Source organism: Dendrobates tinctorius, unplaced genomic scaffold (assembly GCF_039654945.1).
Source record: "Dendrobates tinctorius isolate UK_male_01 unplaced genomic scaffold, ASM3965494v1 ptg000020l, whole genome shotgun sequence".
NCBI lineage: Eukaryota > Metazoa > Chordata > Amphibia > Anura > Dendrobatidae > Dendrobates > Dendrobates tinctorius.
Genome location: NW_027361688.1, coordinates 54,119,949 through 54,137,500, shown reverse-complemented (window position 1 = coordinate 54,137,500; position 17,552 = coordinate 54,119,949). Strand labels below are relative to the sequence as shown.

General features: G+C 43.0%; 1 protein-coding gene across 2 annotated transcripts in view; it reads right to left on the bottom strand.

The window, feature by feature from the left end:
* Positions 1-17,552, bottom strand: part of HDAC3 (histone deacetylase 3) — a 91,918-nt gene that overhangs the window by 44,205 nt on the left and 30,161 nt on the right. For both annotated transcript variants that reach the window (XM_073568051.1, XM_073568052.1), the window contains 2 exons: positions 12,115-12,171; positions 11,979-12,034 (listed from right to left, as the gene is read on the bottom strand). In XM_073568051.1, the coding sequence (XP_073424152.1) occupies positions 11,979-12,034; positions 12,115-12,171 (113 nt within the window). The remainder of the gene's footprint in view (positions 1-11,978; positions 12,035-12,114; positions 12,172-17,552) is intronic.

Here is a 17,552-nt window from a genome sequence, read left to right as displayed (position 1 = left end):
TGTATTAATTGTTTTGTACAGCATGACTAACTGTTTTAAGGATATAAAAATTAAAAGACTGAAAAGTGCGAATTTTTCATCATTTTCGCCAAAATTCCGATATTTTCACAAACAAGAGCAAAACATATCAAGCTAAATTAAACACCAACAAAGCACAATATGTCACAAAAACACGATTTTTCAACAACTGGAAAAAATGTGAAGTATTAATGTTTTATTTTTAAAGTCAAGGACAAAGTTTTTGAGAAGTAAAAGTCAGGTTTGGGTTATAAAAAATTATCCCTATCTCTGATGATCCCTGAAGCATCATCATACCCATTATGATCAAATGGTAAGAACATGGTACCACACCAAATCTGCAAGAAAGGGCCACCCACCAAAACTCTCAGCCTGGGTAAGGAGGTCAATCAGAGAGGCAGCAAAGAAACCAAAGAGAAACCCGAATTGGCTGCAGAGTTCACAAGCAGAGGCTGGAGTATCTGTCCATACGACCACAATAAGCCGTACATTCCATAGACGTTGAGAAACTGGGTCTGAGCAGAAAAAGTAAATTAATGTGCATGCAAAATGTAATTGCATATGAACACATGACCTTTACACAGAGAAAACCAAAAACAAAACAAAACAAATATCCTGGAATAAAAAAGTAAAAAATATATTGCAAAAATTGCATGAAGGTAGTAATAATAGTAATAATAAGGGTATTTAGTTAACATAATTTTGATCAAAATAATGTACAAGCCATCCCGCCACGTCAAGGCAACCACTGTGGGACAGTCCTAACTCTTGTATTTAAAACCTTTCCACTTGTCAAGTGACGTAAATGTGAACAAGGACAGAGGGACTGAACCGCCAGTAATGGTATAGGTCAGACCCTTATAGACCCTTATTATTACTACCTTCATGCAATTTTTGCAATATATTTTTTACTTTTTTATTCCAGGATATTTGTTTTGTGTTTTGTTTTTGGTATTCCAAAGAGGTTGCCTTTATGAAAGAGTGGGCAGAAAAAAGCCTTCACTTAAACACAAAAATTGTAAGGCTCGTTTTCTGTTTGCCAAAAGACATGTGTTTTTGCTTACTGTTTTGCCACCAAAGTAAACTATGTCTAGCGCCAAACCAACACAACTCATCATCCCAAGAACACCATCCCCACAGTGAAACATGGTGGTTGAAGCATCATGCTGTGTGGATGTTTTTCAGGAGCAGGGACAGAGAAAATGGTCCAAGTCGAGGGGAAGATTGATGGTGCGAAACACGGGGATTTTCTTGAGCAAAATCTGTTTCAGTCATACTGCTAAAGCAACACTCGAGTGGATTAACCCCTTCACCCCCAAGGGTGGTTTGCACGTTCATGACCGGGCCAATTTTTACAATTCTGACCACTGTACCTTTATGAGGTCATAACTCTGGAACGCTTCCATGGCTCCCGGTGATTCTGACATTGTTTCTCGTGACATATTGTACTTCATGTTAGTGGTAAAATTTCATTCAAATAACTTGCGTTTATTTGTGAGAAAAATGGAAATTTGGTGAAAATTTTGAAAATTTCGCAATTTTCCAACTTTGAATTTTTATGCCCTTAAATCACAGAGATATGGCACACAAAAAACTTGATAACTAACATTTCCCACATGTTTACTTTACATCAGCACAATTTTGGAACCAAAATTTTTTTTTGTTAGGAAGTTATAAGGGTTAAAAGTTGACCAGCGATTTCTCATTTTTACAACACCATTTTATTTTTAGGACCACATCACATTTGAAGCCACTTTGAGGGGTCTATATGATAGAAAATACCCAAAAGTGACACCATTCTAAAAACTGCACCCCTTAAGGTGCTCAAAACCACATTCAAGAAGTTTATTAACCCTTTAGGTGCGTCACAGGAATTTTTTTGAATATTTAAAAAAAATGAACATCTAACTTTTTTTCATAAAAAAAATACTTCAGGTTCAATTTTTTTTTATTTTACCAAGGGTAACAGGAGAAATTGAACTGCAAAAGTTATTGTGCAATTTGTCCTGAGTACGCAGATACCTGATATGTGGGGGGGAATGACTGTTTCGGCGCATGGCAGAGCTCAGAGGAATTCAGATTGGACGCCATGTCACGTTTGGAGAGTCCCTGATGTACCTAAACAGTGGAAACCCCCTACAAGTGACCCCATTTTGGAAACTAGACCCCCCAAGGAACTTATCTAGATATGTGGTGAGAACTTTGAACCCACAAGGGCTTTACAGAAGTTTATAACGTACAGCGGTACAATTAAAAAATCATATTTTTTCCACAAAAATGATCTTTTCACCCCAATTTTTATTTTCCCAAGGGTAACAGGACCCTAAAAGTTATTGTGCAATTTGTCCTGAGTACGCTGATACCCCACATGTGGGGGTAAACCACTATTTGGGCGCATGGCAGAGCTCGGAAGGGAAGCAGCGCCATTTGACGTTTTTGTCTGGAATTGAGATCGGACACGATGTTGCGTTTGGAAAACCCCTGATGTACCAAAACAGTGGAAACCCCCCACAAATGACACCATTTTGGAAACTAGACCCCCTAAGGAACTTATCTAGATGTGTGGTGAGCACTTTGACCCCCCCAGTGCTTCACAGAAGTTTATAACACCCGGGCGTGAAAAAAAAAAATTGGTATTTTTTCCACAAACATGATCTTTTAATCACCATTTTTTTATTTTCCCAAGGGTACCAGGAGAAATTGGACCCCAAAAGTTGTTGTCCAATTTGTCCTGAGTATGCTGATACCCCATATGTGGGAGAAAACTACTGTATGGGCACACGTCGGGGCTCGGAAGGGAAGTAGTGACGTTTTGGAATGCAGACTTTGATGGAATGGTCTGCGGGTGTCATGCTGCCTTTGGAGAGCCCCTAATGTACCTAAACAGTGGAAACCCCCCACAAATGACACCATTTTGAAAACTAGACCCACTAAGGAACGCATCTAGATGTGAGGTGAGCACTTTGAACCCCCAAGGGCTTCACAGAAGTTTATAATGCCAGGGCATGAAAATAAAAAAATCGTATTTTTTCCACAAACATGATCAATTAGTCCCCAATTTTTTCATTTTCCCAAGGGTAACAGGAGAATTTGGACCCCAAAAGTTGTTGTCCAATTTGTCCTGAGTACGCTGACACCCCATATGTGGGAGAAAACTACTGTATGGACACACGTCGGGGCTCGGAAGGGAAGCAGTGACGTTTTGGAATGCAGACTTTGATGGAATGGTCTGCGGGTGTCATGTGCGTTTGGAGAGCCCCTGATGTACCTAAACTATTGAAACTCCCCACAAGTGACACCATTTTGGACACTAGACCCCCCACGGAACTTATCTAGATGTGTGGTGAGCACTTTGAACCCCCAAGTGCTTCACAGAAGTTTATAACACTCGGACGTGAAAATAAAAAAATCATTTTTTTCCAAAAAATGATATTTTTGCCCCCAATTTTTTATTTTCCTAAGGGTAACAGGAGAAATTGGACCCCAAAAATTGTTTTGCAATTTGTCCTGAGTAGGCCGATACCCTACATGTGGGGGTAAAACACTGTTTGGGCGCATAGCAGAGCTTGGAAGGGAAGGAGCACCATTTGACTTTTTCAACTCAGAATTGGCTGGAATTGAGATCAGACGCCATGTTGCATTTGGAGAGCCCCTGATGTGCCCAGACAGTGGAAACCCCCAATTCTAACTCCAACCCGAACCCCAGCACGCCCCTAACCCTAGCCCTAACCCTAGCCCTAACCCTAGCCCTAACCCTACCCCAACACACCCCTAGCCCTAACCCTAATGGAAAAATGGAAATAAATACATTTTTTTAATTTTATTATTTTTCCCCTAACTAAGGGGGTGATAACGGGGGGTTTGATTTACTATTTATGGCGGTTTTTATGTTTGGCGGCTGTCGCACGCTAAAAGACGCTTTTTATTGTAAAAATAGTTTTTGCATCACCACATATTGAGAGCTATAATTTTTCCGTATTTTGACCCACCGAGTCATGCGAGGTCTTATTTTTTGCGGGACAAGTTGACGTTTTTATTGGTACCATTTTCGGGCACGTGAAATTTTTTGATCGCTTTTTATTCCGATTTTTGGGACGGAGAATGAACAAAAACCAGTGTTTCATGAATTTCTTTTGGGGGGGGTGCGTTTACACCGTTCCGCGTGCGGTAAAATTGATAAAGCGGTTTTATTCTTCGGGTCAGTACGGTTACAGCGATACCTCATTTAGGTCGTTTTTTATGTTTTTGTCGGTTTTATGCAATGAAAACTATTTTACAGTGGGGAAAAAAAGTATTTAGTCAGTCAGCAATAGTGCAAGTTCCACCACTTAAAAAGATGAGAGGCGTCTGTAATTTACATCATAGGTAGACCTCAACTATGGGAGACAAACTGAAAAAAAAAAATCCAGAAAATCACATTGTCTGTTTTTTTTTCATTTTATTTGCATATTATGGTGGAAAATAAGTATTTGGTCAGAAACAAGCAATCAAGATTTCTGGCTCTCACAGACCTGTAACTTCTTCTTTAAGAGTCTCCTCTTTCCTCCACTCATTACCTGTAGTAATGGCACCTGTTTAAACTTGTTATCAGTATAAAAAGACACCTGTGCACACCCTCAAACAGTCTGACTCCAAACTCCACTATGGTGAAGACCAAAGAGCTGTCAAAGGACACAAGAAACAAAATTGTAGCCCTGCACCAGGCTGGGAAGACTGAATCTGCAATAGCCAACCAGCTTGGAGTGAAGAAATCAACTGTGGGAGCAATAATTAGAAAATGGAAGACATACAAGACCACTGATAATCTCCCTCGATCTGGTGCTCCACGCAAAATCCCACCCCGTGGGGTCAGAATGATCACAAGAACGGTGAGCAAAAATCCCAGAACCACGCGGGGGGACCTAGTGAATGAACTGCAGAGAGCTGGGACCAATGTAACAAGGCCTACCATAAGTAACACACTACGCCACCATGGACTCAGATCCTGCAGTGCCAGACGTGTCCCACTGCTTAAGCCTGTACATGTTCGGGCCCGTCTGAAGTTTGCTAGAGAGCATTTGGATGATCCAGAGGAGTTTTGGGAGAATGTCCTATGGTCTGATGAAACCAAACTGGAACTGTTTGGTAGAAACACAACTTGTCGTGTTTGGAGGAAAAAGAATACTGAGTTGCATCCATCAAACACCATACCTACTGTAAAGCATGGTGGTGGAAACATCATGCTTTGGGGCTGTTTCTCTGCAAAGGGGCCAGGACGACTGATCCGGGTACATGAAAGAATGAATGGGGCCATGTATCGTGAGATTTTGAGTGCAAACCTCCTTCCATCAGCAAGGGCATTGAAGATGAAACGTGGCTGGGTCTTTCAACATGACAATGATCCAAAGCACACCGCCAGGGCAATGAAGGAGTGGCTTTGTAAGAAGCATTTCAAGGTCCTGGAGTGACCTAGCCAGTCTCCAGATCTCAACCCTATAGAAAACCTTTGGAGGGAGTTGAAAGTCCGTGTTGCCAAGCGAAAAGCCAAAAACATCACTGCTCTAGAGGAGATCTGCATGGAGGAATGGGCCAACATACCAACAACAGTGTGTGGCAACCTTGTGAAGACTTACAGAAAACATTTGACCTCTGTTATTGCCAACAAAGGATATATCACAAAGTATTGAGATGAAATTTTGTTTCTGACCAAATACTTATTTTCCACCATAATATGCAAATAAAATGAAAAAAAAAACAGACAATGTGATTTTCTGGATTTTTTTTTCTCAGTTTGTCTCCCATAGTTGAGGTCTACCTATGATGTAAATTACAGACGCCTCTCATCTTTTTAAGTGGTGGAACTTGCACTATTGCTGACTGACTAAATACTTTTTTTCCCCACTGTATATAAAAAATAATTATTTTTGCATCGCTTTATTCAGCGAGCTATAACTTTTTTATTTTTTCGCTGATGATGCTGTGTGGCGGCTCGTTTTTTGCGGGACAAGATGACGTTTTCAGTGGTACCATGGCTATTTATATGCGTCTTTTTGATCGCGCGTTATTACACTTTTTGTTTGGCGGTATGATAATAAATCATTATTTTTTGCTTCGTTTTTTATTTTTATTTTTTAAGGGGTTCGCTAAAGGGGTTAACTAATGGGACAGTTTTATAGGGCGGGTCGTTACGGACGCGGCGATACCTAATATGTGTACTTTTATTGTTTTTTTTTTTATTTCCAAAAAATGGATTTATTGGGGGAATATTTTTTTTTTTTTTTTTTTTCTAATTTGGCGATTTTTTTAAAATTATTTTTACACTTTTTTTTATTTTTTTTTTTTACTTTATTAAATAGTCCCAGGTGGGACATCACTGTCCTGTGACAGATCGCTGATCTGTCACATCACAGATCACTGTGACAGATCAGCGATCTGACACAGGCACTGCAGAAGGCTTCCTCATGCCTGCGCTTTGCAGGCACTGAGGAAGCCAGCTTCCGCAGGCCCCCGAAGGCCCCCGTCGCCATCTTGGATTCGGGGGCCTGGAGGAAGGGAGTCCCCCGCAGCAGCGCTGCACATTGCGCTGCCGTGGGGGGCTGAGGGAAGCACGGAGGGAGCCCCCTCCCTGCCGATGCTTCCCTTTAACCCCCGGTACACCGCGATCGTGTTTGATCGCGGTGTGCAAGGGGTTAACGTGTTGGGGGCGGTCCGTGACCGCCCCTGACACATTGTGCCGGGTGTCAGCTGTGATAATCAACTGACACCCGGCCGCGATCAGCGGCGCTCACCACGTGGGCGCCGCTGATCGCGCCGACGTACTATCCCGTCCCCGGTCATACGGGCCCGGGTACCGTGGACGGGATAGTACGTCGGATGGCAGGAAGGGGTTAAGGGTAAATGTTTTGGAGTGGCCTAATGAAAGCCGACCTTAATCCAAGTGAATCTCTGTGGTCAGACTCGAAGATTGCTGTTCAACAGAGGAAACCATCTAACTTGAAGGAGATAGAGCAAATTTGCCTTGATTAATGGGCAAAACTCCCAGTGGCAAGATGTGGAAAGCACATAGAGACTTATTCAAAGCGTCATGCAGCTGTAAATTGCCGCAAAAGTAGGCTCTACAAAGTACAGACTTTGGGGGGGTTAATAGTTATGCACACTGAAGTTTTCAGTTACTTTGTCCTGTTTGTTGTGTTGTAAGCATGTTCTTTACGAGAACTGCTGCAAACCCTCAAGAAAAAAAAACTAAAATTCCAGGTTGTGAGGTAGCAAAACACAAAAATGCCAAGGGGGTGAATAATTTAGCAAGCCACTGTATCTCGCATGATGGGACTACATACATGTGTCTGAGGCATATCATACATGATGAGCAATAGATACATGGCTTTGAGCTATATTGCATGATGGGCATTAGATAAACATCTCTGGGGCGTATCACACATGATGGCCATTAGATACACGCCTCTAGGATGTATCACACATGATAGAATTAGATACATGGCTCTTCGGTGTATCACACATTATGGGATTAGATACACGCCTCTGGGATATATCTTGCTTGATGGGATAACATACACAGCTCTGGCGCGGATTGTGCATGATGGGCATTAGATGCACGGCTCTGGGGCGTATCACACATAACAGGCATTAGATACACATCTCTGGGGCGTATCACATGATGGAGATTGGATGCACGGCTTTGGGGAATATCGCACATGATAGTATTACTGTAGATACACAGTTCTGAGACATATCACACATGATGGGAATAGATACACAGATCTGGGTTGTATTGCACATGTTGGCCATTAGATACAAAACTCTGGGGGTATCATGAAGGATGGTCTGAGATACACAGCCTACTATGTCATTTTCTCCTTCTGATGTCTGCAGTGACAGAGTTGTTTCAGTGTTCAGAGCACAGCAGTGTGACGATACACTGCAGAGCGCTGAACACTTCTGTGAAAGTGGCAGGAAGCGGTGAGTGGTAGGCTGGTATTGTACTACTACTGTCAGACTGGGTACACGCTCACAATACCTCAACCCGGAGCTCCGTTCAAAGTTCACCGCATCTGGGTACCTTCTGTCACTGTTTGCACTAAGCACTGTGAGCGGTGACAAGGGAAAGTGGAACTTAAGGCATAGTTGTAGACTTTAAATTAAAAAAAAAAAAAAAAAAAAAAAACAGCGCCAACCTCCTTCCACAGCTGTGACCTGGGCATCTCAGGGGGTTTGCCCAGGTCACAGCTGGAGGCATCCACAATGCAGGTGATGTAGTCAGAGACGGCCAGCAGTATGCATACGTGCATGTCGCAAAATTGCGGCCACATCCCCGGCGCCAACACTGGCAAACCTCACAGCATGCAGTGCTTGCACTGGGAGGATTCACAAGTCACAAAGTGACTGAAGACTTGACATTTGAACCAAGAACCTCCTTAAGGGTGACATTTCACCAGAATGAGAATGTTAAACTGACCACATCATGAAATAGTGGCTGCTGAGCTAAGCAAAATTAAGTTGTTATATTTCAGTTATTTTCTCCGCTATTGAGATATTAACTTGTGAAGCTTAGGTTATAATTTATGATGTCCAAAAGGATGTTACCAAACATTTGTCTCTGGGGCGTGTACTTCTTACACTGCATGAAGTTGACCATTCATAAGCTGGCAGCAACAAGGGAAAAAAAAGGAACAACCCGACAATAGCTTAAGACATGTAATGACAGACTGCCTGCTCTCTTCCACTGGTCTCACTGCAGAGATAAGTGTAATTACAATGTGCTGGGAGTATAACAGGGAAGACTGAGATTACTAATGCTTCAGCTTTTATCTAAGGCTGCCAGGGAGGCGGAAGAGGCAGTAAAGCGGAAGGGGCAGTACACCAGAGCTGGCAGCACAGCAGGGCTCATGGAGTCGGTTTCTAACCGTTTGTGCAGACACATGCACATTTGTGAACTGCTGGAGGTCATTTTGCAGGGCTCTGGCAGTGCCCCTCCTGTTCCTCCTTGCACAAAGGCTGAGGTAGCGGTCCTTCTGCTGGGTTGCTGCCCTCCTACAGCCCCCTCCACATCTCCTGGTGTACTGGCCTGTCTCCTGGTAGCGCCTCCAGCCTCTGGACACTATGCTGACAGACACAGCAAACCTTCTTGCCACAGCTCGCATTGATGTTCCATCCTGGATGAGCTGCACTACCTGAGCCATTTGTGTGGGTTGTAGAGTCCGTCTCATGCTACCACGAGTGTGAAAGCACAACCAACATTCAAAAGTGACCAAAACCTCAGCCAGAAAGCATTGGTACTGAGATGTGGTCTGTGGTCCCCACCTGCAGAACCACTCCTTTATGGAGGGTGTCTTGATAATTGCCAATAATTTCCATCTGTTCTCTATTCCATTTGCACAACAGCATGTGAAATTGATTGTCAATCAGTGTTGCTTCCTAAGTGGACAGTTTGATTTCACAGAAGTTTGATTTACTTGGAGTTATATTCTGTTGTTTAAGTGTTCCCTTTATTTTTTTGAGCAATGTATTTTGTAGATCAGGAGGCAAAGGTCGATAGCATTTATTGTAGCATACTGTGAATGTGCCTTGAACCATACAGTGCATATATTTCTTTATCATCTTTGTTATGAGTCAACAAAATTTACTGCAGATTGGGTGAAATGCATGGATGTGCCCTGTGACAGTAACACCTACAACAAAGCTCCACCGCACACTCGCAACTGTATTTGCAAAAGGCTTTAATTGCTCATATGGTTTAACAAAAAACACTTCAATATGGAGATACCCACATCATGAGTATCATATATCCAATAAATACTCAGTCATTCAAAGTGAAAATATACATTATAGATTTATTTATTTTTTACACACCCACCCACGCACAAGCTGACAGGGCCAAAAGACTGCAATGAAGATGGCAGAGCAAATGTGAGCTCTGCTGAGCACTTATTTCGAGAGTGTTCACCTACAGGAAGCAGACACTCAGAAGCATACACTTCCAAAAAAAGTGCATGGCAGAGCTCACGTTTGTTCTTCCATTACCATTGCACTCTATTGGCCTGGTCGGGGCATGCATCCGGACCCAGTTTCTTAGCGGATTTCAGACGTATGCCCCCGACGGGGACATACAATGCAATGTGAAAGCACCCTTAAGCATATGAAATAATGTCAAATGGGGGTTGACATTTGGTGCTTACTTCGCCATTGCAGAATTTTCCACTGATTTTCCTTAACCCTTTCAACACCTTTCATGTATGCAGACTCGCACACATTTTTCCCTGCACATGATGACTTTTTTTTCTACCTAAAATCCAAAAGAAATGTGTCACCTTTAACTTTAGGCCTTCAACGCTATGCGCCCATGATCCGGAAGTAGCTGCGCTTTGCATGCATGTTCGCTGCGTCCAAAGCGCTGCCTTCTATTGACCGCAGGTAGATCCCTATGTGTTCACTGAACCGTGCGGATTTCCGCATATTCAATACATACGTCTCCGCAACAGAAATTGACATGCTGTGGTCCCGAAAGTCACACAGCATTTTAGTGTCACTGTGGGTGATATATATCTCCTATACACACAAATATATACTTTCTTTTACCTTTTAAAATTTAAAAATTACAAGACGAAAAATGGGCCCCAGATAATTAGTACCTAGCAGCACCCCCTTTTGCAAGTATCACAGCTTGTGAATGCTTTTCGTAGCCAGACATGAGTCTTTCATTTCTAGTTTGAGGGATTTTCATCCATTCTTCCATGGAAAATTCTTCCAGTTCTGTGAGATTCCTGTGTTGTTTTGCATGCGCTGCTATTTTGGGGTCATTATTACCATAGGACAGAGTCTGCACTCCAAAGTATGTTTTGCATTGGCTTTTTCATGGTATCGCAAAGCCAAGGCAAAATACGCAATGGGGTGAAGGGGCTCTGTCCTATGGCACAAATGGATTCTAGATACTTTACTGTATTTTTGTTAATTTTGGACTGTTTTTCATGCGCACGACATATTCTGGCATAACCAATATTTGAAACCATTTTCTTCTTTATGCTGTATAGTGTTTTATATTATTCTTTGCTGGACATATTATCCCGGTTAGTCTCTGGATATCCAAGTAGGTATTTTATAAGTAGTCCGTCTCTGATTTTTATCAGACTGTGGTGAATTGGCTTTCTATTCTTTTTGACTACATATATCAATGGTTAACTAATTATTGGATACACGCAACTTAATTTTTTGACAATGGACGTGAGTGTCTTCGTGTCTGCCAGTTATTCTCCATTTTTTATTCATATCTTGTTGCTACATTGTATGAACAAAGAAAGCCTTTGCCAGAAATACAGTTAAGAGTGTGTGAAATCTTTATTGTAGGTGGTATATCCCCTTCTGTTTAATTCCCTTATGTTTAACTGAAAATCCTAAACTCATATTTGACAGTAGAAAAATGTTAATCTCCCTTAAAATATTTGCTTTATGAGGCATTGGACCTGATTAGCCAATGGCCTTTTAGGTCCATCCACAATAGCTAGCTGTCACTGAGGACATTACATGTCACCCATCCAAAAACAACCTGATTGTTAGCAAACCTACTGATGGCCTTAAGCAGCACATTACAGGGATGTCTCTTTTCAGACAACCCCTGTTAGTAAGGGACTTTTATAGACGGGGAAGTCCTTGAAGGACAACCACTTTACAATTTAAATAGAGTCTTTTTACACAAAGCTCCAGATGGTCAAATCTCATCAATTATTGATGGACTGTATCCACATTATACCATGCGGTATTCCGATCTCTCTCCTTTTGATGGACAACATGCAAGTTAAGAACACAGGAGCAATTTGGAAAATGCATGATTAGGGAAAAAATGCTTACGCAGTTTACCAATACTAGTCATTAAAACACAGAACAACAATTCAATGCTACAAGTGATTAAACATGCCCTCCGAAAGAGATCTCCGTCAACACACACAGGGTTATTACACTAAAAGTCTTACTTGAGCAGTTCCAGGATTCCAATCACAATATCATTCACGTAGCAGAATCCAGAAGCCTACGATAAAATGCTGGATATCAGTAAATGAAGACATACAAATAGAGAGTTCCTAAAAACGTTATATTCTCTGAATTTACCTCAAATTTTTTGGCATGGTGAAGTCCTCCAGCCCAGTTAATCGCAATATCACAAATCTGTGCACAAACAAATAGAGGAATGTTAATATTATAAAGTGATATATAAATGCTGTAGGGATTCATGCTCTCAAAGTTGGCAGCGTTCACACAGCCACTGCATTCATGTGTCAATACAATGTGATGTTTATTTCCATAGGTTGCACAATACGGAAATGCAAAACCATAAACAAATCTCTAGCCTTGTAGAGGCACCAACTAAACAAAGTAGACCCTGGCTACTCATACACGGCTAAGCTAGCACCATCTTGGCCAAACACAACAGCTATTGTCCATAGCTACCAGTGATACTTGCAGTTTGGTGCATACAGCCTGTGCAGCCTCTTCTCAGAGATTATGGCCCCTCTATCCAGCTCCTACTCAATCCACTCTGGTAAGCCTCCCCAGCTGACTATGGTTAACTCCTAGCCTGGTTATATGGAGAGATAACAAGGTGCACCTACTTAGATCCTGTTGAGCTAGGATTTAACCTTAGCCTACCTGGCATTGCTACAATGAAAAAAAAAAGTTGCCTAAAATTGTGAGTGTCGTACAGTCGGCAGGCATTTCTGCTTGAACAAGCAGATCACGCCAAAGAGAATGGGCAGCAGGATAGAAAAGTCTAAGTTACTTACTGGAAACGGGATTTTTCGGAACCCATGACAGCAGCACAAGAGGAGGGATTCCCCTTTGAAGGACAAGAAACCTACAGGCATAAAAGGGCGGCACCTCTCCCACACATCAGTTGTATTACAGAACACGAGAGGACCTCCAATGGTTATTGCAAATAAATACAAATTTTACCTGTACCACAAATCACAATCATAAATGTGAACTTATACACTAGTGAAAGAAGTGACAGGTATTAATATGAGGGTACTGTCATGGGTTCCTAAAAAAGATTTTAAATTGATCACTCGTGACAGAACCACGAGAGAATTACAAAGAAAAGTAAGAATTCAAGGAGGAACCACAGACTGGAGCGCCTTTCTTCGAAAGGTGAGGGCGGAAGAGGAACCCATATCCAGTCTATAATGCTTATAGAAAGCGGAAAGAGAAAATCGGGTTGCTGCCTTACACAGCTGCTTGATGGAGACATCCGATTTCTACCCTCCCAGGACGTTGCCACAGCCCTTGTGGAGTGAGCCTTCTGGATTGACTTTCCCACTTGCAGAATAAGCTAAAGAAATGGCCTCCCTAATCCACCTAGCTATTGTGTGTTTTGAAGCTTTGAGCCCTTTTTTGGGTGCCTCGAAAGGACACGAACAAAGAACTACATTTTTCCAGGAATCAGTAACAGACAGGTAATTAGCAGACATCTGCTTACATCTAGCATATGAATAGTCTTTTCCTTCTTTGGGTTAGCGCAAAAAGAAGAAAGAATTCTCTCTTGTAACCTATGAAACTGGAATGACACTTTAGGTAGGTGGGATGGATCCGACTTCAAAATTACTCTGTCTTCCAGAAATTGAGTAAATGGTGGAACTCTTGAAAGGGCATGAATGTCACTGACCCTTCGGGCAGATGTTAAAGACACCAAAAGGGCTGTTTTAAGGGAAATCATTTTTACATATGCTAAATCAATGAGCTTGAAAGGTGACTTTGTCATGGCTGTTAAGACTAGGTTTAAATCCCATGGCAGTTCTTTTTAAAGGCCGTGTGCACACGTCCGGAATTCCAGCGGATTTATGCGTTTTTGCCGCAAAAATGCTGCAATAATGCATAAGATAAGCAGCCCATTGAATTCAATGGCATTCCGCACATGCTGTGCTAATGCGGCGTATTTTTCCGCAGCAAAATCGTATCGCAGAAAAATACGCAGCAGGATCATTCTTTGTGCGGAATCGCGGGAATTCATTGTTCCGCTTACTTTCCGCATGTGGCTTTGGCCACCATGCGGAAAATGTGCGGAGGGTACCCACGGTCTGGAGGAGAGGAGACTGTCCTCCAGGCCCTGGGTACCAAATCCCAGTTAAAAAAAAAACAAAATAAAAAAAAGGTGTTATTCTCACCTTCCAGCGTCCCACAAGGCGTCCCCAGGCCTCAGCGATGCTCCCGGCAACTTCCGGTCCCAGTGATGCCTTGCGACAATGACCTTTGATGACGCGCAAAAAATAAGCCGTCACCCAGCTCCAAATCACAAAAAATGGAGACACTACAGATATCAGAAAATGGTGCCTGTGTTTTTTTTTTTTCAACCAAAGTTTGGATTCTTTTCACCACTTAAGTAAAAAAAAGAACCTAGACATGTTTGGTGTCTATGGACTCGTAATGACCTGGAGAGTCATAATATCAGGTCAATTTAAGCATTTTGTGAACATTTTTTTTTTTTTTCCTACAACTGTGGAATTGCACCTTTTCTTTTGCAGGGAACACCAGCGGTGCTGGACAAATTTGTGAACTCCAGCCACCAAGGAAGGAACTGCACTGATGACAGAAATCACGCCATTCTTCCTTTCAGGTGCCCTGTAAGGAAAATATCATTTCTTAATACATCTCGTTGTAAGGCTTTACTATGGAACTGGGCCCACTGGATTGCCAGAATACAAGACGTCAGCGAACCTAGAAGGGACATAGCACGTCTAAGAGACATGGTGGGAAACATTGGAGCATTTACCACATAGTGTTGGATGTCATTTATTTTAATGCCCAGGAGATGACACTCCTGCACCTCACAGTCCAGCAAAATTCCTAGAAATGTAAGGTTCAAAAGTCAACCCAATTGCTCTAAAGTGGATATTACCCCCTCTAGCTGTATAGTGCAATGTCGGGCCAAACTGTCTACCACTAGAAAATTATCCAAATAGGGGACATTAAATACATTCTTTTCCCAGAAATGGGGCCATGACCTCTGCGACCACTTTGGTGAAAACACGAGGGGCAATGGCAATGCCAAACAGGAGGGCTCTAAACGGGAAGTGTCTAACTACTCCCTCATGGACAACTGCAACTCTGAGATACTGCTGGTGTTCTACATGGATAGTCACATGGTACTAAGCATCTTTCAGATCTAAAACTGCCATGAAGAAATCTGGGAAGAGTAATTTTATGGTATATTTTACAGATTAAATTTTGAAAGGGCGTATCTTATGGAATTTATTAAAACCTTTCAAATTTATTATTGTCCTAAAGGAGCAGCCTGGTGTCTTAATTAGAAAGAGGAGAATAAAACCCCTTGCTTCTCTCTAGCAAGGGAACATGAGACTTCTGCCTCTAGGGCATGATGCACTGCTGTGGAAGACCGAGAGGGAGTTACCATGAACCTCCCTTGTGGGATTGATTGGAACGCCATCTTCAGCCCAGATTTTATCAGGCCAATAATCCTATTACTCCCTGATATTTCTTCCCTGGCCAGGAAGAAGGACAAAAGACTTTCCGCTCGTGGGCTAGAAGTCTTTGACCCGGCTTCTTGGAATCCGGGGAGAAGGTTCTGAACATGAAACCGCTAACTTTCTTCTTCCAGTCTTTCCATTTGTCTTGATCTCTGAAGGGTTTCCTTTGGCAAACCCTCTTTTACTGAAGGATTGCTTGTAGGATGGGATGAACAAGCTAGGATCTCTCTTGTTAGCGTTGCCAGTCTTTTCCAGAAGTTCATCCAAGCTAGGCTGTACAAATATTCCAACCTCACATGGAATAGCGCACAGCTTTGATCGAGCCTGGATGTCCCCTGGCCAGCATTTCAACCATAAGGCTTTACGGGCCCAGTTTGAAAGGTATGTGGATCTTGCTGCAATACCGACTGAGTCCGCTGAAGCGTCTAACAGAAAGGCTGTATGTAGCACCTTGCATCAGCGGGACAGGATGTTGTCTCTAGACGCCTTATTCTTGAACGGAGTTTCCAGACGGTCCAACCAAACCATTAAGGATCTGGTTGTACACTTAACAGTCACTGCCGGTTTTAGGGCTCCCGCTGATGTCTCTCATGTCCCTTTAAGGAAGGTATCGGCTTTGTTCTTGAGGGGGTCTTTTAAATTTCCCAGGTCTTCAAAGGGGAGGATCTTCTAGAAGCCTTTGCTACAGCCACATCCAGTTTTGGGGCACAAAGTGATATCAAATCTTAAATGACGGGTTAAGGGAGCATCTCCTTTCAGTTTTTTTCCATTCCCACTGTATCAAGGTGCGGATCCTTTCGTTGAAAGGAAATGACCTTTGCCTCTTTTGGTCCAAGCCTCCAAACAATGTCCTGAACCGAACTTTCGGTCTTGGACTCTACTATCCCCATGTTGGTTCTAACCGCTTTAACAAGTTTGTCCATCTGATCTATAGGGAAACAGAGACTACCTGTCTTGTCCTCTGAAGAGGAAGAGGCTGATGAAGAGGATTCGGAGGAGGAGTCATTCTTATGCGAGACACTATACACATCCGACCTAGCTCTTTTATTCTTCTTCTCCTTATTCCTTCTTCCTGGGAAAAGGACAAGACTGGCAAAGTCTCTTCTGGTAGGAGACAGGCAATAGATTCCTGCGAAGTGCACACTTCTTGTGCTTAAACTATGCTGTACACTTCTTTCCCTAGCAACAAAAATGGGAAAAAAGAAGGGGAAGACTGCATCACTGAGTGAACTTTTACGAAGATAACTTACCAGTGTGAGGCAATCAAATGGTAATGGATTAAAAGGGGGACACCTCTCTACCGAAAGACCATCTCCGGAGGCTGAAGACTTGTCCACTCTGCTGGAGCTCCTCTGACTGAATCTGCTACCGCCTGCAGAATTCCATCTCTCACCAACACAACCACCGCCAGCACTGCTACGGGGTCAATGCCGTTCTGTTTACTGCTGGGATTTCCCAACGAACTGCAGCTGCAAAAGCTGCAGCTCAAGCTCAGGGGCATCCATTCTCCTAGAGGGGAAAATGGGCAAGGAAGCACTGATCCATGCTCCAGTAGCCTCAAAAATGCCAGAGAAACACTACTGCCCGCCCCTTCCAGATTCAGTACCTCCCCACGCAAGATCCGAGTCAGCAGGTCAAACACATGGCCTGCATGTGACCCTTATAGGTCATCAGTGCACGCCCCACGGCCACATCATCAGGGCACGCCCCCCAACTGCAAATATGCCAGCAGCATCTGAGGCGCTGCACATTTCCTCTTCTCTGGTGCATACAGCGCCGGCAGAGCCATGCCAAAGCTAGTTATCCCCACTCAGGATACTGCTCACCTGCGCCCGCACACAATCGTGAAAGTCCACCTGGACCCACTGTGGTGCTTCCATGGACCACACTCCGACCTAGGGAGGGAATTATCACTGCCTGAACCGACCAGCTGGGCCTGAGGAAAAATGGTCATGCATCTTTTGATCTTCAGGTATGCCGGCAAGAGGTTCACCTATCAAGGACAGGAAACTAACTGATGCATGGGAGAGGTGCGGCCCTTTTATGCCTGTAGGTTTCCTGTCCTTGAAG